The 24,700-nt window shown below is 40.7% G+C and overlaps 1 protein-coding gene across 1 annotated transcript in view; it reads left to right on the forward strand.

Annotated features, from left to right (window-relative positions):
- The first annotated feature begins 486 nt into the window (after positions 1–486).
- The window catches only part of zfyve16 (zinc finger, FYVE domain containing 16), a 45,912-nt gene continuing 21,698 nt past the window's right edge, over positions 487–24,700 (forward strand). Inside the window, exons 1-6 of the mRNA XM_004566973.3 lie at positions 487–684; positions 7,024–7,133; positions 12,016–14,066; positions 18,833–18,929; positions 23,324–23,500; positions 23,590–23,729. Of these exons, the coding sequence (XP_004567030.2) occupies positions 7,064–7,133; positions 12,016–14,066; positions 18,833–18,929; positions 23,324–23,500; positions 23,590–23,729 (2,535 nt within the window). The 5' untranslated portion in view covers positions 487–684; positions 7,024–7,063. The remainder of the gene's footprint in view (positions 685–7,023; positions 7,134–12,015; positions 14,067–18,832; positions 18,930–23,323; positions 23,501–23,589; positions 23,730–24,700) is intronic.

The raw sequence follows: 24,700 nt of genomic DNA on the forward strand, positions 1-24,700 counted from the left end.
AACTGTGAACAAACTCATCTGGAGCTATCACACATGACATGAAAGATGGCTATCGTGTTGCCATCTACTCATTTCTGAAGTCCCATTTTGAAACTTTGAGATGAGCCTTTCCAGCATCACAATCTCAGTATTAAAAAAAGAAGAGGTGATGGGAAATGGAATGGTTCTTATATAGCAAAATAATAAAATAATAAATTGCTATTACACAAAAGCACAAGGCAGCCCTTGTTCAACTTCCAATTTTTTATTCTTTATTTTTTTAGAATAGAAAATTATATTGAAAAAATTAACAGAGAAATTTACAGTGATTACCTTTAAGAAACTCTAATGTTTCAGAACTTGCCTGAGAAAGATTTTGTCAAGTTTTTTTTATTTTTTTATTTCTCTTTTGTATGTAGCTCCCAGGAAGAACAAGTTTACTCACCACCACTTCTGCGCTGGTGAGTAAACTTGTATGCCAGCCACACAGCCTAACCATATCCTGTGACCTCCCGACAGTCTGCATGTTCAAGATGGCCGCTTAAGTGGAGAATTTACACCTCTCCAGTAAAACTAATCCAGCAGCTAGTTGGCCGAACGACTTTTACCGTGGAATTACCCTAAGATACCAGCAACGTTTTCTTATGCGTTACATCTGAAGAGATAATAATTGTTGAGGTTCGACACATGGAGTAAAACATACTGGTAAGAAATTCGTTAACCCCCCCCTCTCCATAGTTTGGTAGCCACATTAGCCAGCTAGCCTGTTCAGTAACAACTAACAGGCTAATTTTTAGCAACACCTGGCGTAATCGTGCTAATTTCAGTAGACGTACAACAGGCAATCCAAAGGTGGTTCACCTTTAAACAGTTAGCCAGAGTTAGCTGTAAAAATAGGACTCTAGCTAACTGCTAAGTGGGGTTGTTAATGTGAAATGTAAGTGCTAATGTTACCTGCTAACGTTTCATATATGATGGGTTTGCTAGTTTTGTTTACCTTACTCGCTCTTATACTGCCTTTTTGGTTTGTGAAACTGTTTTAAATGAGAGCAAGAAAAATGTATGTAGTATGTGTTGTTTACGCCACAACCGATATTTGTAACTTCAGCTCTAAACAGCCATAGTGAATGTGTTTGTACTTCTCGTTTCATATTATTTGTCATTGCATTTTGCCAGTCTCATAAGCAATTAGCAGCAGAACGACATGAATTTTAAATGACAGAATACTTATCAAACCTCAGTTCAGAGGGTTGTTGAGACTTAATCCTTCCCTTAAATATTAAACCTTGTGGGAAAGAAAAGATAGTTACTGAATGACAGCAGCAAAAAGAGGCTCTCTAAGTAAGACCGGAAAAAGAAGTTCTTCCCACTTTGTGGGAAGCTTAGTGAAGTGAAATAATTTTTTTCTTTTTTTCTAGCGTTCCAAACGTCAGCTTGTTACTGTAATTACTAGAAAAACATTTACTGAGAAAAAGCTGGTGGAATTCCTTAATTAAACCACGTGTTCAGAAAGCTCCAACGTGAAGAAAAGTGAAATTAGTATCTGCTCCTATCCACCACTGTTTAGTGAAACATCTTCAGCAAAACTACAGAAGATAAAATAAGATATGGAGACATTAGCTTAGTCTGACAATGTTTAAAGCAAGCCATCCCTAGGGCTGGTTGGTTTGGACACTGAATTATTATAAACATTAATTATTTTTGTACTATCATCATGTCTGTTTTCTGCGACAGGAAAGGTTGCATAAAAGCACAGGGCTAAGCATAGTTCTGAGAATGTTGATATGTTTGATTTTCTTCATTGCAGCCACCACATACTCATTTAAAAAGCTTACAGAAACACTCACTGATTTACTAGCATAGTTAAACGTACAGAGGCACATACACAAGAACACACACCTAATCTACCTCACAGAAGATACAGTACTTACAGACCTATTTTCAAACATATAATATAGGGTATATAAATACAGTGAACACGTTTAACTCTTTGGCAGATGTTGTATGAAGTTAAACTATTAAAAGCATTGCTATTTCTTAAAGGGAAACCAATGAGTAGTTCATTTTGAAAGACCAGTATTTTTTCTCTTTTAAGTATTTGTTATTATTTCTTGTCCAATTACTTGGTTAATCAATGGCATAGTCAATTAGTGAAACAATCAATAGCTGCATCCCTATTTATTTCCTTTTCTTTGTTCATGGACCTTTACTTTGAGAACTATGTAGTGATAAGCTTTATGAGTTAAGTTGAGACATTGAAGTTGTGGGAACTGCATTCTAGTACCAGTCTGTACCTTAGCACTACTGTGAATCATTCATACACGTATCCTTCTTGTGGTGTTCCTGTTAAGTTACCCGAGGATTGTATATCACCTAGTTCGCCTTTCATTTATCGCTTCCGTCTGGTAAAACTACAGCTGAACTACTACTACTTCTACTACTACTCTTCAGCTATAGACTATTGCGCTACACAAACGAGACATAGTTGTCATTAAGTAGTGTAAAAACCCACAAATTACAATGAGTAATAGTTGAGTGACATCAGAACTCACATGGTTCATATCATGTGATGGCTGTGAAACTGGTTTGTGTGAGGGTGACAATTCATAGTTGATACGGGTTTGTATACACTCTCAGCTTTTTGAATTCATGTTGGACTAAATTCTAAGTAAGATGGAGGCTTGCTCTGAAAACAATGACTTGTGTACTAAGGCTTGGCGATTGGATGAATATATCAGCTATCGATGATAGGCTTTTTGCTGATTGTTTTTACAAGAGCGATTTATTTATTTGACCATGAATAAGTTTGCTAATAATGTTGGTTGAAGCTAAGAGTCAACAGAAAAAATAATAACACTGTTTTAACAGCACCCTCTTCCAGCTTCCAGCAAATGCACCCTCCTCAGAGTGCGCACAAATGCAGCGATTCATTTACTCCAACTTATAACAGAAAGAAAGAAAGGCAGTAGCCTATGTTCAGAAAAGGAACCCCCACATTTTATTTAAATTAAAAACTCCACAATGCTGGGGAGGGAAACAAAGAGAAATTGGCTTCTTTTTTCCACCAATGGTTACAGGCTGTTCCAGTGTTTATCTGTCTTACACACTTCACCAAACAAAAAATACAAAATTAAACAAAAAGTTAAAAATCTCCGATAAAATGGTAAGTCTTTTGCCAATTTGGCGCATCTCAAGAAAATAAATAAATACATTAATTAATTCATAATCTAAAAAGTAGCTATATTAATACTGAAACAAACAAGAAAAGAAAGTAAAATATTCCCTCCAAAAAAACCTTTCTAAATGGGCAAATAAGTTCATGGATGATTGCTCTGCCCATCAAAAAGTCTGTGCCTGCGTGAATATATTGCCTAACGTCGGTTGGAAAATTTTTACATATCTCCCAACCTTATTTTGTTCATAATACAAGATAATTTGGTACAAGATTCAATGATGTACTAATTGATATTAAGATTAATGTCTTTGTCACCAGTGCTGTCTTTACTTCCTCCAGCTGACACTCAGCTCTACACAGTAATGCCCCATAGGGCTGGGCCATATTATACCGTTCACGGTAATACCGGTATAATGTTAGGCAACAATAGGAAAATGAAATATCGCGATAGAATATGAGTAAAACGCGCATGCGCAGTGCCTTTGTTTTCATACGCACATGGCCGATTGTTGAGTGAAACAGATGAACCAGAATTGGTTTGTAAAAATGGTGCAACTTCAGTGATGTGGAACTGGTTTGGTGTTTGTCCGTCAGATACACGACAAAGCACATTTTTTTGCAGAACATGCAAGCGGCCATCGTTATTGTCGTATTTGTCGGACTAAGATGCTCTTAAATCTGGGAGTAATCTGGGTCCTAAACTCCTTATTCTTCAGTTCAAACGAACACTGCAGCATCACTGAGCGTTAAAAACTGTCTAAATTCTTTCATCTTTAATAAAACGATCAGCATTGCTGCTTTACCAGGTGTAACTATGAAGTTTAACTTCCAGGCATCCATTAAAACAAAATTTATTACATTTAACAGAGTTAGAAGTTAGCGGGAAGCTAGCGGAAGTTAGCTCGCTAGTTACCTAAGCATGATATTGCATGTTCTGACTGAGAGATTTCTGAAAAAAATCAAACGTACAGCTCTGCTATCACTTCCAACATAAATGAAGACAGGAAACTAAACAGCAGTGACGTTTGTAGGGTTACTGAAGTTGGGCTAGGTGGTATATAATGATGTGCTACGTAATCGCTAGCGACACAGCTATGTTAGCATAACATAAACAGGGAAGCTGGAGGATGAACACTAACACTTTTCCACTTATAAAAGTTAACGTTAAGGTTCCTCATGGTTAGAGACAAATGCAATCGCATGGCAGGGTGCTGTAAACAGACCAAACTTCAGTCAGGAGAACAACTGAGATAATCCATCCACAATACGAGGTTAGTCATTAATATACTGCAACAACATGGGAATAGAGCAGCTGCCAGAGAATTCAACATTAATGAATCAATGGTACAGAAGTGGAGGAAGCAAGAAGAATGAGTTTAATAAAGTTTGATTTATCTGACTGCTTTGTTTCGCTTGATGTGCGTTATAATCCCGTGCACCTTATGGTCCGAAAAATACGTATTGCACACTGCAGTTTAATTTTGCAAAGCACCACTTTTTAACTTCAGTGGATATTATATATGGTTATGCTCAGGATATGTCAGCCCATTTCTACTGGAAATGCCTTTTGGTTAAACTTTCAGCAAGGAATTTGTATTTGCACTGTTACATTTTTATAAAGCTTTAATGTACATAAAAACCAGCTTCTTATTTAAGTGAAAATAAATGGAAGGTTTTCTTTTTGCGCTAGTAATGTTGTGGAGTTGTATTTTGTCTCGCATCAATTATATCGTCAGTTATATCGTTATCGCAAATTTTCAAATATATATCGTGATAAATATTTTTGGCCATATCGCCCTGCTCTAATGCCCCATCTCCTCAGTAGTTTGCATTAGGGCTGGGCCATATCATACCGTTCACGGTAATAGCGGTATAATGTTGAGCAATGATAAGAAAATGAAATATCACTAGGGCTGCTCAATTAATCGAATTTTAATCACGATTACGATCTGGGCTTTCAACGATCATTAAAAATGACTGAGCCGATTATTAGCCCCTCCCTCATTTATCCGCGACACCTTAAAGGCTGGTCCGTGAAAATATTGTCGGGCATAAACCGGTCCATGACGCAAAGAAGGTTGGAGACCGCTGATTAAGAGGACCCGAGGGAAGCTCGGAAAGCTAAGCAGAAGTTATTTGGAGAGGAGAGTGACTGCCGTTGGTTGAAAAGAGAGGTAAAAAAAACTTCAGTGGTGTTGCACACTATTTTATATTATTTTTTTTAAAGTCATTGTTAACCCTTTAAAGCCGGTCAGAGCAGCATGCTCCGTTTTGCGTAACTATTTTTAAATCCCTGTAGAACCTGAACCGTGTAAGCTAGCGCAATAATTTGTTTTGCATATGAAACCAGAGGAGTTGTACTTACATCTTATGCCATCAGCTTGTCCTCGGTCACGGTTTCCTTCCACATAAAGCTTTGCAAAAATTGCATAAAAAGCGCTTGCAGGAACAAAAACATAATATTCCAGAAACACGCTTTGCCGATCCGATCAGCTGTTCGTAACACTTCCCACAGTGAAACAGACGTCAGCGCGAACTATCGCATGTCCACCATTTCCTGGCCGAAACCGGAAGTGATGTCATTTTCGCTGAAAATGTAGTTTCTTTACTTGTAGGCCTTAAAAGCCTATACTGGTCATGTTTGACTTTTCTGAATAGTTTCTGGGATGCTTAGAACTCAAATTGCACTGCTGGAAATAGTTTATTTTGATGCACCTGCTGTTTTCTTTGCAAATTTGCATCATAGGATTGTTTTTTCGTTTTTCCTGTTGCTGTATCTCCAAAATAAAACTATGAAGACACTCAAACTAAATTTCCTGTTGTTGTAAACTATTTTTTGCAACTTTTTTGTATTTAAAGTTTTGAGGGATAAACCTCTTAAATTTCTCCAAGTAGAAATATATGTAAAAAAAACAAAAACGATTTTCAATTTTTTTGTAGTTTATTGCACTTGTTTGCAATTAATGCAGTTACTATGGACTTAATGCATACATATTATTAAAATATGGGCTATAACAGTTGATGTATAGCAACTTGAAATGCTCTCACAAATGGCACTACAACATGTAAAAAAAAATAATATAAGCTCTGGCGGACTTGGTTCTATGGTAGGTCTTAAAGGGTTAAATAAATAAATATCGTCAAATAATAGTGATCTCAATTTCAGTGAAAATAATCGTGATTATCATTTTTGCCATAATCGAGCAGCCCTACACAAAACTCTACGTCCAGATGAACAGAATCAACTTTTGGAGATTAATTGTTATGGTTTTCCATTGACTGTTTTGTGTTAATCTCTGGGTTGTAAAGCATTGTTCTTTTTCTGTTAGCCACTTTGATTCTTTTTCCTTATTTATACTTGCTTTTCTTTTTTTTATTTGTTACCAGAGGGGATCTCCTAAAGAGGAATATCTAAATTTTCACTGCAACATAATTATGGAATTTTAGTGTTATATGAAACTGTGCTTATTTAACACTAATGGAACACAGTTATTGCTGTGTCTTAAGCTGATAAAGATTATAATGTCAGAGATTTCTGCTTCTTCACCTCCAAACAACAGCATTATCAGCTCATTTTAGCCACTTCACACTATCGTCATGTCACTTTGTGCAGAGTACTGACAATCTGCCACTAAATGGGATGATCCCTGCTAAAGATGTTCATTTGCAGCTCAGCGTCATGTGCATTTGCACTTTTGTTGTCTTTACCGAGGTCCTTGACTGGTGTAGTAAATGTTTACTAAGCTGTGGTTGGCATGTTAAGTGGATTTTTACTCCACCACCCAAACACCAAAGAACCTGAAAAACAATCCAACATTTGAAGTAATCCTTTCTTCACCCAACAGACCTGTTTTTGTTTTTCTTTTCAGAAACTGTAGGGCATAAAAAGCCTCTTTCCTTTAGTGCAGCATGGACAGCTTCTTCAAGGCAGCTGTATGTGATCTGGACAAGCTGCTAGATGACTTTGAACTCAATAGTGGTAAGACCAGTCACACATCACATGGACAGTAACATCTGATAAGGGATAGACATGATTCATTGTTAATGGATTTATTCATTTTATAGTTTTTCTCAGTAAAGATATAACAACTGATAACACAAGTAACAAAGAATGTGTATGGAATTATTATATTATACTATTATAAGTCACGTGCGAGAAAAAACATAATCTGAGCAAATAATTTCATTTCACAGGTGCAATTAAATTCCCTGTGTTTAAATTCAATAACTCGCATGCGTAGAACTTAGCAGCCATGCACAGAAAGAAGCCATCGTGAACACAAGAGTGTCTGCTTTGAGGCTGCTGCAGTTTCACACTCTCGTGGGTAGTCCTCGGCAGGATTGGACTGACTTTTGACTGTTTGGAGGCGGAGCCCAAAGGAAGTGCGTGTCCTATTGGTAATTTTGATGCTCAGTTCCGGTTTCGGCATTAAACTGAGTTACACTGTAGCAGCAACAGAAGCATTGTTTAAAACTGTACTTCTTTGCAATATGGAAAATAAACTTTGCCAAATTAATTATCAACAGTTGTTGATTGCTGGGTAGCAATAAAAATACTGACAACTAGGGCTGGGCGATATGACCCAAAATTCATATCTCGATATTTTTTAGCTGGATGGCGATATAAGATATATATCTCGATATATTTTTTTTAAAGCCATAAAGTAAGAACAAAAAGAGAGTTCTTAGTCAAAGCTGTGTCCCAGATGAAAATAAATTATGAGCATTTATTAAATAATTAAATAATAATGCTCCATAAATAAAAGAAAACAATGTTGTTTTTGTGCATAACAAAAAGCTCACAATTGTGCAGTCAAAATGTAAACTAAAAGACGCCGAGCACAATAACAAAGACAGATTTCACAGCTGCTCTGTTCCCAACTTGACTGACAGCCTGGAGTTTGTAATCCGCTTCGCAACCACGTCTCTTAACAGGTGCCATTTATGGTCCTTATACACAGTAGGGTAATACTACGTTGAAGCACAGTACGTATCACTCCGCGAGGCTCAGCCGTAATGCTCCGACAATCCATCAAGCGGTGCTGCTCCGTAGCTTACCAAAGTCGTACTAAAACATTTTTTGACAGATTGCTGAGATTGTTCCACATGAAATCTGTTCGCGGCCATCAAGCACAACCAGAATTCATACATAAGGCGCGCTGTCAACTTTTGAGAAAATGCAAGGATTTTAGTCCGTGCAGCACCTCTGGGCTGCATGGCGTTAGCGTGGTTAGCTCGTTAGCCTGGTTAGCTAGCTAACACGTTGATGCCGTCCAGCCCCACGCACGGGGCGATGCGCAGTAACTCGTTAACGGAGATTTGCCGTGTCCATCTTGTCGCTTCCTGCAGGTGAAGCGATGGGGGAGGAGGGGGAGTTGTGTTCAGTGAAGGAGAGGCGAGGCCGAGTAACGTTGCGTAAAGACGAAAGTGGACGAAAGAGAGGCAAATTTGCGGTTCCACAAGTATAATTATAACGTAACATAGACTATATCGATATAAAGGATATTGTCACATCTTGTATAAAAATATATCGATATTTTTTAAAAACTCGATATATCGCCCAGCTCTACTGACAACTGTCACTGAATTACTTTGATGCTAAAGAAAATCCTTTAAACCAGAGGATTAAGGAACTTTTGAAGCTATGGCAGTGCTGTTGTCCCAATGTGTTGTACAGTACTCCATAGCTTTTATGATTTAAAAAAACAACAGCAAAAAAACCCTAACTCGTAACGAGAACCAGGAAAGGGAGTGAGAAATTAGAACTTTTGCTAAAATACGTACATTTAAAAAAGTTGCTCAATCTGCAGCCAACACATGTAACTGTACATACCATAAGTTGGAGTGTTTCATAATGTGCCCTAGATTTCTGCGGTTTTAGCATTTTTTTTTTCTCCCCAGTGTTAAAGTGAAGCCAGTGATTTAAAAAGTCAACAAATCCTCAATACAGATGTGTATCAAAGATCAAGTCTTTCATACTGATTTTTGATTTATTTAACAACTGATAACACAAGGAACTGATGTTTTTGTTTATCATACAGCAGATTAATGGGACAACAGTGCAGAGACTTGCATTAGAATCTTCTGCTTTTAAACATTTCTTCAGCATTAAAGTAATTCAGTGACAGTTGTCAGTATTTTCACTGCTAAGAGCAACCAACTAACTTTTGTTTTTGTGAGCACTGCTCAGAAGTGGCAAAACAGTAAATCAGACAATCTTTACATCTTGGGAAACAAGATATTTAAAAGAGATGATGTTAAAAAAACACCACATTTTGTGTAACTTCTTGGTCTGTGTTACAAAACTAGCAACCTTTGTCACACCAAGTTAACATGCATACGTTATACACACACACATCTATATTTACTCACAGACACGCGCATAGATGTACATGCATACGTACACATTTATCAGTGTACCTACAGACAAATATTTTCTCTTATCAGCAACATGTTGATATTTTCATTCTATACAATAGTGCCCAGTGACTTCTTTTTTTGGCCAGGCAGTGCATATAGCAGAATATATATAGCAGAATCTCTGTCAGGTCTGGAAGCCAGGAAGGAAGACTCTCACTCAGGCAAAGCCGTGTCCCATCTGGAGACACCGGATTTTATACTCAAACCTGTGATTCAATGATACTTTGTCAAACATCCAAGGTTTAGCCAAAAATGGTGTTTCTTCTAGAACTAACAACAACTGCAGTGTGTTTGTACTCTTAGCACATTTAAATAAGTTTTACACATTTGTCTTTATGAAGACAAATGGCTGTCTTCATTTGTCATGTTACTGGCATGCAGTACCGTATTTTCACGACCATAAGACGCACTGTACTAAAAGGCGCAGTCTCAGTTATGTGTGCCATTACTGTATTTAACACACACATAAGGCGCACTGGATTATAGGGCGCATACAAGTACCGTATGCGTATTTAAAAATAAAGCGGGAGCAAACCTGAGTTCGGTACCTTACTCACATTTCTATTACCGGTAATCGTCATCATCAACAACACACAAGCATACAAGTGTGCGTATTTAAAAATAAAGCAGGAGCAAAACGAAGTTTGGTACTCACATTTTTATCATCAATCAAACCCATCGAAGTCCTCATCCTCTGTGTCTGAATTGAACAGCTGCGCTCAATCTCCATCAAACATGCCAAGTTCACTTTCTTCACTGTCAGTCACTTTCCGTGCCGTGCGGCTCCTGGGAAATGATGCCGGCTTTTGCGAAAGCTCGAACAACAGTGCCAGCAGACATGTTAGCCCAAGCATCTACAATCCATTGGCAAATTGTGGCGTAACTCGCCCGGCGCTGCCTTCCACTCTTGGTGAAACTGTGGTCTCCATCGGTCATCCATCGCTCCCAGGCCGCTCGCAGCCTTACTTTGAACGGGCAGTTCACACCGATGTCCAGCGGTTGGAGTTCCTTTGTCAGGCCTCCCGGAATGACAGCAAGCTCACAGTTCATTTGTTTCACTAGTTTTTTCACATTGGCTGTGAGATGGGCACGCATAGAGTCACAGATTAAGAGCGATGGTGATGCGTGGAAAAAACCACCTGGTCTCCTTACATACACCTCCCTCAGCCACTCTTTCATCATTTCCTCATCCATCCAGCCCTTTTCATTTGCCTTAATGATGATTCCTGCTGGAAACTTCTCTTTAGGCAAAGTCTTTCGCTTAAAAATCACCATAGGCGGCAGTTTCTGTCCATTAGCATGGCAGCCAAGCACAACAGCAAAAGAAGACTTTTCATACCCCGTTGTGCGTATCGCTACCGTGCTGGTCCCCTTCTTCTCCACAGTGTGACTCACCGGGATGTCAAAAGTGAGCGGGACCTCGTCCATGTTTGTGATGTGGCTGGGCTGGATGTTTTTGTCGCTGATGTGTTTGCTGCAGTAGGAGCGGAAGATGGCCAGCTTTTCCTTATAATCCGCTGGAAGTTGCTGCGCTACCGTAGTCCTGGTCCGGATGGAAAAATGGCACCGTTTCATAAAACGAAAGCACCAAGACGGACCTCCTTGGAAATGTTCAATGTTCATCTCTTCAGCTAGTGAAACTGCTTTTAGCCGAATGGTGACCGTCGAAACGCTTCTCCCGCTCGTTCTTTGCTCGATGATCCACCGCTCGAGTCTTTCCTCCAACTCGGGCCACCTCGCCTTATGTCCGCGGAAACTCAGCTGCGTTTTCTTGACCTGCCGGAGCTTGTTTTCTAGCTTCCTCCATTTGCGAACCATCGATTCGTTAATCTTAAATTCTCTCGCCGCTGCTCGATTTCCATGTTCCTCCGCATAGCTGATGGCCTTCAGTTTAAACTGTGCTTCATAAGCGTGTCTCTTTGCCATTTTCAGGGTTGTTAAAACAACGATGTTCCACATAATGCACATACCTGTCCTTTTAGACAGGTATGTGCGATTGTCCGGTATATACGATCAACGCCCACACTTCACCCTTTAGCGTTCTCATGGTGTTCTCTACTACGTCATCCTTACAACACACAGGGCGCACTGCGCTATAGGGCGCGCCGTACTTTTTGAAGAAAATCTAAGACTTTTAAGTGCGCCTTATGGTCGTGAAAATACGGTAGTCTGTTTACTGGAGGGTCACAGGATGCCTAAGTAACCAAATTACTTTATTAGAACTTAGCATTTTTTGCAGTTAGTAAATATAACCATGTATTTGTATTTTAGCACTCATGGTTCGGATAGCAGCACAACTTTGACCCCAGAACCATATTACCAGATTGGGGGGGGGGAAAGCACCAAAAAAAATCTAGCAAAACAGAATTGACGGTGCCAGTGTATCAAAAGTACAGCTCAAGTGTAATTGAATTAACTGTTTTCCTTTTTTTGGATTGCAGAGGAACACGAAGGCAGGCCTGTTTCCCTGAAGCCCTCTGTGTACCCCTTCTCCTCACTTGGCCCTCAGTGTTCACCTATAGAGCTGTCCCCAAATCCACCAAGCCTCCCGGACCTTAATTCTCTTCATTATGGATTGACACCCGGCTGTCCTGATGGTTCTGCCAGTCATAACCATAACCGCAGCACTGATAGAGAGGTCAAAGGTCAGCCTCTCACTGGTGTGGACCTTCTGTTGTCTGTGGATCGCAGGTCAGCCAAAAGCTCTACCCCTCCCTGTCCAGACAGAGCTTTGAAACCTGTCTGCGACCTTGTGAATGACACAAGCTCAGCCATTCTGGTCAGGTCCAGTAGCCACGATGCCTTCAGTAAGCTGGACATTGTGGAAAAGCAAATGGAGGAAGAGGAAGCACTGCTTGTGGATTTTAACAGCCCCGAAGTAGGACAAGAGCAAGAGGGTGCATGCCATAGTCGAGACACTCAAAAAGAGCAAACCCTTGTAGGGAAGGGAGAGGTACTGTTGAGTCTAGATTTACATCAGCAGAGTGGTGGATACTCTGCCTCACTCAGTCTGCTTGATGTCATTCTCCCCGCAGCAGTGGAAAGGAGCTGTGATCCCGCAGATCATTCACTATCTTCAATAGATACTGACTTAGCTAATAAAGAGGAGGGGGACAGTGATGGGGGGGATATCTCTGACCAAGTAGTTGAGAACTCTGTGGAACAGAGTGATCTGGATCCTGTTGATGGTGTTAGGAAAACTAGAACAATCAAAGTTAGTAAAGAGAATGAGTCTCATGAAGCCTTGGATGAATGTGAAGCAGAGGGTCTTCCAGGTCAGGAATCCAAAGCCTCACACAGCAAGCCGGTAGCCCTGTCATGTTTACCCATAGCTGTGTCCATGTGCGGCGCTCTTGTGAACCCAAAGACCACAGAAGATGATTCAGGGGAAGCTGAGCTATGCATTGATGCAGATGTGTCTGAGAGCACAGAGGCAGAATCCCTGTCAGGCCTGGAAGCCAAGGAGGAAGAGTCCCACCCGGAGGCACCCGCTTCCCACCCGGAGGCACCCGCTTCCCACCCGGAGGCACCCGCTTCCCACCCGGAGGCACCCGCTTTACCTGCTTTTGTGGTCCAGGAGGTTGCAGAGGGCAGACAGTCTCCAGAGGGGCAACAACAGATTTTTCTTGAAGCTTCTACAGATCTTACCTCCACCAATTGTTCAGAAACCAGCCTAGTAGATCCTCCAGAGTTTGGTTTCCAGTACCTGCCTGAGAGCGACCAGGCTGAGCTGCTGGTTACAGATGAGGAGTTGGATGCTTTCCTGCAAGCACATGCTGAAGCAGAACAGGGTGTTTCTTATCCTGAATCTCTCCCAGAATCAAACAGGGCTCCAGAGGAAGGGCTTGTAAAACAGGACTTAGGTCTACCTTTTCCAGAAAGTGATCAAGCAATATGTGTATCTGCAGAGGGGAGCATTAACCCTGGTGCTCTATCAGTATCAGAGGACTCTTGCAGACCTTGGCAAGACTATTCTTCTGGGGTAAGCTCTCTGACCAGCAACACTTTCCAGTCCCAGCACAGCAGTAGCCCTGATCTACAACCCTCCTATGGAGGTGCAAGACCTAAACAGCTGCACTGCCAAACTGCAAGATCTCCAGCAACAGGAGAAGAGGAAGAGGGGGAGCTGGCTCAGATGTTAAGTGCTTCTACAACAGTGCCAAGTACTGCACAGGATGGAAAACGTTCACCAATAAACCCCAGTATTACAGATGAGCATTCCATCAACTTTAGGGATTCTAACCCTTCATATGCAACTCAGGAGGATCAGGATTACAGTGTGGTGTATGATGAACTGTCAGAACCCCCACCTTACCCTGGGGAGTTTACCATAGACAGTGCCAAGGCAGTGAGCTGCAAAAGGGAGGGAGTGGAGGAGCTAGGGAACAGACAGCCTGCTTGGGTGCCAGACTCTGAAGCTCCCAACTGTATGAAGTGCAATCAGAAGTTCACTTTTACCAAAAGGCGGCATCACTGTCGTGCCTGTGGGAAGGTATGTTAGTCACTGAATAGAATGTATTTTACACTTGAATATTAGATTGTGTCAGCATTATTGTCAGCTGTAAATACAGTGTGGCTGCAATTAATGGTTGTTATGACATGTTGTCAAATGGCTTTTTTCTCTGGCTTGCCGTTAAAAAAAATCCAGTAGCTTTCAGTGAGAAAGAGTCAGATTCATTAATTTAGAGCCACATAAATTTTGTGGGGTGTGTTTTTTTTTTTTGTTTTTTTTTGTTTTTTTTTTGTGGGTTTTTTTTGGCCAACACAAGTCATTCCTTTTTTCCCCGTTAAGGCCCTTGGCCTAATCTGATTTCAGGGTCAACTTTATCCTGTATTATGATACCAGAGTTTTGTTTTAATTATACCAATAACCACAGTCAGCCTTGAGGAGTCCATATTGGTTGATCCCTAATGTATAACCAACTGTTACTTTCCACAATAACAGTGGCTCCATAGTGTTAACGAATAGTTATGTCTATAACTTCAATTCCCTTTCAGTTGATTCACTCGGTACAACACATACAGTTGTCGTCAAAAGTTTACATACACTTGTAAAGAATATAATATAATGGCTCTACCGAGCATCCCGTTATTTCTAAAACTCTGATTTTTCTCTGATAGAGTGATTGGAACAAATACTTCTTTGTCACAAAAAACATTCATGAAGTTTGGTTCTTTAATGACTTTATTATGGGTTAACAGAAAAAGGTGATCACATTTTCTGGGTCAAAAATAATCATACGGCAACATGAATTAGCAATTTTGGTGACTTAGAAAGTTGTCAGTGAACTGAGCTTCATAGCATGGCCTCTTAACTGCTTGTGAGTGATTATGAGTGATGACAGCTGGTGACTTCTCTTAGGCCAGTTAAATAGGGCTCATTGGATACAAACGCTACAATAGGAAAGTCAAAGGAGCTCAGCATGGATCTGAAAAAGCGAATTATTGACTTGAACAAGTCAGGAAAGTCACTTGGGGCCATTTCAAAGCAGCTGCATGTCCCAAGAGCAACAGTGCAAACAATTGTTTGTAAGTATAAAGTACATGGCACTGTTTCGTCACTGCCAAGATCAGGAAGAAAACGCAAGCTATCACCTGCTGCTGAGAGAAAATTGGTCAGGAGGGTGAAGAGTCAACCAAGAATCACCAAAAAGCAGATCTGCCAAGAATTTGAAGCTGCTGGAACACAGGTGTCATTGTCCACAGTCAAACGTGCTTTGCATCTCCATGGACTGAGAGGCTGCCGTGCAAGAAGGAAGCCCTTGCTCCAAAAGCGGCACCTTAAGGCTCGACTGAAGTTTGCTGCTGATCACATGGACAAAGATAAGACTTTCTGGAGGAAAGTTCTGTGGTCAGATGAAACAAAAATCGAGCTTTTTGGCCACAATGCCCAGCAATATGTTTGGAGGAGAAAAGGTGAGGCCTTTAACCCCAAGAACACCATGCCTACAATCAAGCATGGTGGTGGGAGTATTATGCTGTGGGGCTGTTTTGCTGCCAATGGAACTGGTGCTTTACAGAGAGTAAATGGGATAATGAAGAAGGAGGATTATCTTCACATTCTTCAACATAACCTAAAATCATCAGCACACAGGTTGGGTCTTGGGCGCAGTTGGGTGTTCCAACAGGACAATGACCCCAAACACACATCAAAAGTGGTAAAGGAATGGCTAAGTCAGGCTAGAATAAAGGTTTTAGAATGGTCTTCCCAAAGTCCTGACTTAAACCCCATTGAAAACATGTGGACAATGCTGAAGAAACAAGTCCATGTCAGAAAGCCATCAAATTTAACTGAACTGCATCAATTCTGTCAAGAGGAGTGGTCAAAGATTCAACCAGAAGCTTGCCAGAAGCTTGTGGATGGCTACCAAAAGCGCCTAATTGAAGTGAAAATGGCTAAGGGACATGTAACCAAATATTAGCACTGCTGTATGTATATTTCTGACCCAGCAGATGTGATCACTTTTTTCTGTTAACCCATAATAAAGTCATTAAAGAACCAAACTTCATGAATGTTTTTTGTGACAAAGAAGTATTTGTTCCAATCACCCTCAGAGAAAAATCAGTTTTAGAAATAACGGGACGCTCGGTAGAGCCATTATATTATATTCTTTACAAGTGTATGTAAACTTTTGACCACAACTGTAAGTATGGGACATATATATACGCCCCGCAGAGCAGCCACCGAACCGGAATCGGACCACCACCACCTTAGTGAGCGATAGATCCAGCAGAAAGGACAGTATGAGCCACCGAAGGGGCTATAACGTCCAACCGATAAAACCGTACAAAAGTTTTTAAAAACTTTTAAAAGTTTGGCATGAGCCCGCTGGCGGGCTCATGCCAAGCTGAAGCCCGCCAGCGCTCCTGCATGGTTTTGGCTCGTCATCGGCTAACCTGTCAACATGTTCCATGTGGTCAGCCCAGCTAATTGCCCGGACATCGACCGGATAATTCTCGTCTTCGGACTCGGACGAAGCCAGGGCTCCAGACTCGGAAAGGAGAGGTTCATGCCGTGCAACAGCAGAGCGTCCCAGCACTATTTCCACAAACGCCACCGCGTGTTTCCAGGATCGAGCGCCGGAGCTAGCGACAAAACGCACAGGCTTCAGGCTCCGTCAGTGCTCTCCTAGCGTGGATGATCCCCAGGCAGACAGGGCAGGCATTGTGCTGGTCGCTGTTGTGCAAAGAGAAACCGCATCCCTGAAGACGGGGGCGAACAGAAGATTTCTGCTTTGCTCGCATCAGTTTGAAGTCCATTCCAAAACGCAAACCCAAACGCTGCACTCCGCGGGCAGCCTACGGACCAACTGCGTGGTGGAGGTTGACACCAACAGGGGCAGTTAAGCTAAGTTCAAGTCCGCAGACAGTGGAGCTAACTAGTAGCAGCTAGCTAGCCCAACTCAGCAGAGGTGTTCTCAGCGAGGTGAAGAGCATAAGAACTGAAGCATGACTGTGATGACAGCGGCTATATGTGCAGGCGGGTCCGTGCGCGTGTCATCACATGTCATCCGCCTTAAAGGCGTGAATAAAGGTTTCTTCAGCCAAGACACGCAAGGGCGTGATATCCCATACTTAGGTGTTGTACCGAGTGAATCAATTGAAAGGGAACACCAGTGCCTAGCATGCGAAGGTATCACTTTCAAAACTGGGAGGTGATGCAAATTCCTGGATGGGTTGCGTCAGGAAGGGCATTTGGCCTAAAATTTATACAAGTTCAGACATGCAGATCTATTCACTGTGGCAACCCCTTGCAAATAGCAGCTGAAAGAAGTCAACTTCTGCAGTAATAGCAAAGCAAAGTGTAATTAGTCAGCCACTAGCCGCACAGCATTTACCTGACTTCGGTAGCTTTGTTAAATGCAAGTGTTCAGGTAGACAAAGAGTGCTACATAATAAAGCAATACAGCTGTTGTTTCACATAATTATTATTCCTTTATTTATCCAGGTAAATATCTCATTGAGATTAAAAATGTCATTTGTAAGAGAAACTTAAACAGTTTAATGCCGTTAAGCTGGGCATACACTGTGCGTTTTTTTTTCAGTCACGTTATTCAGCTCCTGCTCAAACTGTACAATTAAATCGCAGGGGTTAGAGGTTCGTCGGTCATGATGCAGGGTCTCACACTATATGGCCCGATGCACTGATGTGACCTGAGTGCTCACACTGTGCGTCCATAACATGAAGCTTATAACACTAAATCTGTCTCTTGCTCTCCCTCTCTGTCTTTACTCACACAGACACACACACCACCACCATCAACTTTGCTAAATTGCTTATGAAAAACATTGACCAGGCAGCTGCAGTTGAGCAGCAATGTCCATACAACTCTTTTCATAGTTGGTGCAGTCATGATAAAGTTCTACAAGTTATGCCTCTATCGCTTGTGTCCAGATCACACGCTGCACTTCTGTTTGCGCATGCGCAGTGTGAGAGGCTGCGTTGACAACCTCACAAGGGCCAACAGGATTTCAAATAGGTTTGATTTCCTTGCGAGCATACGATTGATGATCGGGAGCTATTCGTGAGGTGTTAATCGCTTCTCGTTACCCCATGTATACTCCACGATGCACGACACACAATTAAGGTGAAACTTGGGCCGATCCCCAAAACGGTCGCACAACTGAAAAATATGCTCAAAATGGGCCAAAGATCACACAGAGTATGCCCAGCTTTACAATTAAACAGTTAATTGACTCAGAAATGCAGAGTTCACTGTTGAATAATCAGATTTTTCCTGATTACTTTATACAAAAAAAATCTGAAAACTGTGAAAAGCATCCATCATAAAAATCTAGATCCCAAAAGTGATTCTGATAAATAAATCACCATAGAAGTGATTACCTAATGAGCTTCTTATAAATGCCTGTTTTGCATTGCCTGTTTTTTCTTCTTGTGTAATTCAAGGTATTTCTGGAAGTTTTTAGCATGTAAGGGTAAAATTTCTGATGAAGTGAGGACCAAATATAGCACAGTGAATTGATGTAAGCAGAGAGCATGAGTCAGCAGTTCTCTTTTCAGCTTTTCTATAGGTCTGTGCTGAGTCAAGTCCCTCGAAGGCCTCTTATTAAATCAGACATGATTAGGTTCTACTATTGTTTATAGCACAATCTTATGCTGTTTGAAGGACCAGATAGACAAACACGTTTCAACATCCTGTTAATTGTTGTCTTCTTCCAGACGTGAATTTACTGTCCATGCAGATTGCTGTGTAGCGTATCTATGCCGTCAATGTCATCCTCTCTCCTCTGTGGCAGGTTTACTGTGCTGTGTGCTGCAACAGGAAGTGTAAACTGAAGTACCTGGAGAAAGAGGCTCGTGTATGTGTCCTCTGCTTTGACACCATTCACAGAGGTAAGGTTCTTGTTTGGTTTATTTGTATGCCTTTATTAAGATCCCCATGTGTTGTACCATTATAAAATACATGATAATATAGCGAGTCAAACAGGTGGTGGGCGGCGTGTAAGGGGTCACCTGTGATGGCCCTGGTGAGAAATTGAGACAGAAAGAGTTGGCAATAGCCTCCAGGGGTGGCAGAGGGCAGTAAATGATTTAACTGCTCATCCAAACATGAGTGAGTAATGAAATTAAACTGTATTATGAAAATAAAGTAAATAAAATACAATAAATAAAGACAATAAAAATATTATTTGTCCTTTTGTGAGGACCAGTTTCAGCTCATGAGAAAGTTAGAGCATTTGAGCTGGCCTTTATATTTTCCTCACATTTCTTTAAATGCCTGTTTTGGAGTCAAAGCTTTTAGAGTTAAAGTTGAAATCAAGTTTGGACGTACTTAAATCTAACATTGTTTGCATTGTAACAATGGGTTGTGTTTCTTACATTAGTAGAAGGGAAAATGAGTTCTGATGGTTTTGTAGATTTGGTGTGTGTGTTTTTGTGCATGTATGTCTGTGTGTTCAACTATGCTAATGAATGAGTGAGTTTGTCTGTAAACGTTTAAAGGAAGATGTGGTGGCTGCATTGAAGAAAAACAAAGTTTTCCTCTGACAAGAAAGCCTAATTTCTGCTGTTCAGTACTGGAGGAATTTAAACTTTTACAAATTATTGCTTAGCTGTGTCTTTAATAAAACCTCTGTAACTTTGCTCTGCTTTACTTAAGCAGCATCATGTAATGTTCTTATGTTGATTCATGATTATCGATCTACTGCAGTATATTTTTAAGGTGGTTATCTGCTATAAAAATATAGGCCAGGAAAATCTCCTTCATGCTTTGTTTTGTCCTCAGTTACACAAAGGCATCTGTCGTGATCCTTACACCTCTGATGAAGTCTCACAAGTGTCAGCTTTGTTTTTATACATAGATATAAAAATATGGATATATACTGATAAATGATCAGAATTATATTTCTGACTGAGTCAAAATTGAATCGAATCGACCTTGCAAGGGACCTTGTGAATTGGAATTGAATCGATTATAGAAATCAAAATCAATACCCAGCCCCATTTCTATCCTAATGAAAACACATACAAGCTTTCCTTTAGTATTTAGGTAGGAACACAAAGCTGACAGCACAAAGCAAAGATAAGAATCCTAAATTTTGGGCGATGTAAATCAATTTACACATTAACATATTTCTGAAGTTTCTTCGTTACAGTGATTCTACTGTATAAACATGAACAGGTAGAAACAAAGGCTGCAGCCTGACTGCTCATCCATTTGCTACCTGAAGTTTAGGGTCTGGCTGCTAGGCTGGCGTGTGCATTCAACATCATTCTGGGTTCTTGGCTAGCTTAGTGTTATCATGCTGTATAGGCAGGTGCTTGCAATGAGCTGAATAATATGATGAAAGCCTTGAAATAAATATGGTCTAGTACACCTTATGCCCCTCTTTAGATTTACTCCTGCTTGCTCCAAGTATCAGTGCAATAGAGAGTGGTATAGCTGCCACAGTCAGCCTTCAACAGGCTACCTAATTTAAACATCAGACTAAGTTAACAGTTCATTTTTCGCTGTGTAAAACAAACAACGGTGGATTGGAACAGTTACAAAGTTAGCTTTTCCTCATGCCGGAGCTTGGTGATCAGGTAGTTTCGTTTACTTTTTCCAGTAAAAGTTTAATGCTGATTACAGGATTAAGTGATGCTGTTTTGGAGACTGGGAAAAACATTTTCTTTAACTCTCCCTGAGGTCACCATCTTGGTAACAATAAAAGACGTGGAAATAGGCACCTTTTTTTTTAGCTGGACTGCAGCAGTGATATGGAGAGAGATGGGAGTTGATTGCAGAGGAAAGTGATAACAGGACACTATTACTTGTCCTTGAGCTTGTGAGTCTATGTAGTACAGGACCACCGAGTGCAGTGGACATGTGATGCTCACATGCTGTCTAAATTAAGGAGGAGATGGTCCACTTTAGTGGCTTTTGGATGCTCGGGCAGTGTGTTGCAATCCTTCTCTTCTCTCCCTCACACAGCTCCTCCTCTCCTCCCCTCTCTTGCTTTCCTCTCCCTCACTGACATCAGTATACGAGGCTTACTGCATACACCTCAGCCTACAGCTAATAGCCTGTTATTATTTACGAGAGGAGCCACTTCAGAAAAGCTGTGAGGACTGGTCTGATGTCAGTTGGCGAGAGAGATTTGTCATAACGTGGATTAATTGTGTTTTAGTTGAGGAGGAGATGATGAGGTAAGATGCTTCTTACTTGTAATGAATAAAATGTTGGAAACTTTGTACTGCTGCTGTGCTGGATTGTTTGAGTTTAGAATGTGTGCATATATTGCAAATCAGTGTTTTGTCTCCATTTTAAGTAATATATTTGGTTATGTTACCGTTGCACTGAAAATGGGGTCAGTAAATAGCCTTAAGCCTTGGTTGACTTTTTTTCTGCCATGTCATCCTTTCGTTGCACAGCAAGGCGAATAACTGTTCTTGCATTGATACTAATTGAATTATTGATACTAATTGAATTACTTAAAAGAAATTATAGAAACAAGGATCTAAATAACAATAATATCTTTGTAATGTTTCAATCTGCTGTGGTTGCATTCCTGTGTTTTTGAAAGCGACATTGTTGTTGCTGTCATTACATACTGGATAAGTAAAGCTATGTGATACATAATCAATATAATACGACATAATTGCTTGATCAGCAGCGCTGAGAAAAGCTGCTCTGAAAGCCTCTCCACTATAGCCAGTTTTCCTGAAAGTAATAACTCATCTTATAGCAATGTTGGGGACTAAACCAATATCCAACTGGCACAGCTTTAGAAAAGCTGTTATGCTGATGTACGCTACAGTCCTACACCCCAACACTGAACTTTATGAATACAGAAACTTGAGAACAAGGCAAGAAGGAGTTTCAAATTTATACGTGTGTGTATATATAAGTGTACGTCCTAAAACTTGACCTCATGATCAAGGATAGCGGTTACATTTTGTGAACATCTTGTGAATGTGATAGTTTGAGAACGTAGGATTTTGGAACTGATACCATCGGTGTATCGGCTTAAGGGTACCACTGGCTGCCACCAATTTTATTCTTTTAGTCAGTGAGCTAGAGGAAACATGTAGCGGCACTCTTCTGTATCATTCACCTGCTGCATTAAGAGGGACTCCAACTCCACCATCTTGGACTGCAGCTGGTAATGATAGCTAGAGAGCCACACTTAAGGGAATGTGGAGCAGGTGGAAAGTGGTTCACGTTCCATAACAACACAATCACCGAGGCAGCAATACAGATGGAGGGCTACCAGCTGCAGGCCAGGACAATGGAGTCGATGTCCATCTGTAAGAGAACTAATTTGAGAGGCGTTTTGTTATTTGTCAGGATTTTCTTAATTAAAATTCCTGCAGTGGAAGTCTGTGTGAATATTATATACTTGACAAATTCAATATTTAAACTGCATTTAGACGCATTTAGATATATATCTGTGTTAGTCCATTATTGGTCAGATACTGCTAATATACTGTCCAGCTTTTTTCCAACAGGCTTCTCTGAAGAAACTTACTGATAGAGATGCTTTTTCCTTCTCCAGTGTCCTCACTTATTTTCCAAATCTGTAACAGAACCGCAGAAAGTGGAAGTCCTTTTTAATTAAACCAATGAAATATAGCTATAATAATATGTTGCAGTGCTTTCCTTTGTTCTCCACCATTTGCACTTTCTAAACACAACTTATTAATTACAGGAAAATTATTCACAATCTTGTAGCCATTGCAGTAGACATGCCCCCCCTTTTATCTTCTGTATGCTTTTTTTAAATCTTGTTTTAATTTTTGTAACAACCATTAATTAATTGTAGATTAATTGTAGATTTTTTTTTTTTTAAAGCAAAAAGAAATATCCTGGTTCTTCGTAGCAGGGGACAAATTTAGGCTGAGTGGGCCTTATAGGCCTCAGTCACACAGACCTGTAAACTGGGCCACTTGGGAAAAATGTATGGATTGCATTCAAAATAAAAGTTGTGCCTTACTACTAAAACCAGCATGTTTCTTCAAAAGGCACAGCCTTTAATTACTTCTCCAGAAATACAATAAACTTTAATAACGAAAAATCATTTGACCACTGAAGTTTAGTTTACTCTAAAGAGGACTTGAAAATCTAAATAAAACCTCAGATTAGATTGCCACCATTTCACAGACATTCAGACATTCATATTCAAGAAACTAGTCTCTACATCTAAATGAGTCGGGTAACTAGCTTTTTAGACTCGAGTTAACACCTTTAATAAAAAAAAAAAAAAAAAAAAAATGAACATGCTTCTAACAGCATCCTTCTGTTGTAGCCCAGGCTCTGGAACGGATGATGAGTCCTACAGGTCCTAGCCCAAACCCAAATGTCCCATCTGAATACTGCAGCACAATCCCCCCTTTACAGCAGGCCCGTGCTGCTGGTACTCTAAACTCCCCACCACCTACTGTCATGGTGCCTGTGTCTGTTCTTAAACACCCAAGCAATGACGGTAAGGTTATTCTTACACAGTCTGCTTTACCTTTCACTTGTTTTCCTTAACTGTACCCCTGAAGACACTTCCTTTTTCTGTGTTATTAGGTTGTCCTCGTGAGCAAAAGCGCGTGTGGTTTGCTGATGGTATCTTACCCAATGGAGAGGTGGCAGACACCGCCAAGCTGTCTGTGATGAGCCGCAGGAGCTCCCAAGAGTTCAGTGGTGCCACCCCAGATGAGACAACAGTAATGCAATCATCCTCATAGCTCATCTATCAGGATTCCACCTTTTTAGAACTTTATAACCAGGGGTGACCATACAGTAAGTGGTCCGCAGGTGCGCATTCACTGTCAAAATAAAAGATGCGCACCAGACAAGAAGTTGCAACGCGCGTTTGCGTACATATAAAAGGCACTGTTTTTGTCCGCTAGAGTGGGATTTTCATTGCATATTCTGAACCACATCTCTGTGCGTCCATCATTTGTTTGAAGCCAGCTCACCACCTGCAACCACTTTTTCGAGAATACGTGCTTCTTTTGCGGTTTGGACTCCTTTGGACATTTCTTTGGAGATGGAGGAACACCAATGTAATTGCTTAAAGGAGCTTGCTTCTTCAACATCTTTAAGAGTTCTGAACAAATGTCTGTCCTCCTCCAGAAAATCCTATGTACCCAAACACACGTTGCAACTTCTTATCTGGTGCGCGTCTTTTATTTTGACTGTGAACCCGCACCTGCAGACCACTTACGTACACCCCGGTTTATAACTCAACAAATGGCTCAAATTACTGATCCCTTGTTTTGGTATAAATACATTGTAAATACCTACACTCATTTAATAGCCAGTATTAAAGTCAACATGCCCATCTGTCTTGAAAGTTCAGTCACTACTGACCAACTAGTCCCGGCTAACTTGGGTTTCTCATTCTGTGGTCCCACAGACTCCACTCCTATGGTGTTATTTTTGTGCCACTATTCTGAGTGCACGTAAAAAAAATTTGAGCACAAGTAAAAAAAACTTTGCAGGTGCAAGCGTTGTATTTTGAGGAGAAATTTATTTTGAGCGAAGAAAAGCTGAATTTGAGCGAACAAAATTCATTGCTGTGTGCAAAAAATGTATTTCAGTGTTTGCTATTATCCATACACACACACACACACACACACACACACACACAATAGCAGCCCCTCTCGCTCAGTTTTTGTATTTGCGCTCGCTC

This window comes from Maylandia zebra, linkage group LG7 (assembly GCF_041146795.1).
Source record: "Maylandia zebra isolate NMK-2024a linkage group LG7, Mzebra_GT3a, whole genome shotgun sequence".
Taxonomy (NCBI): domain Eukaryota; kingdom Metazoa; phylum Chordata; class Actinopteri; order Cichliformes; family Cichlidae; genus Maylandia; species Maylandia zebra.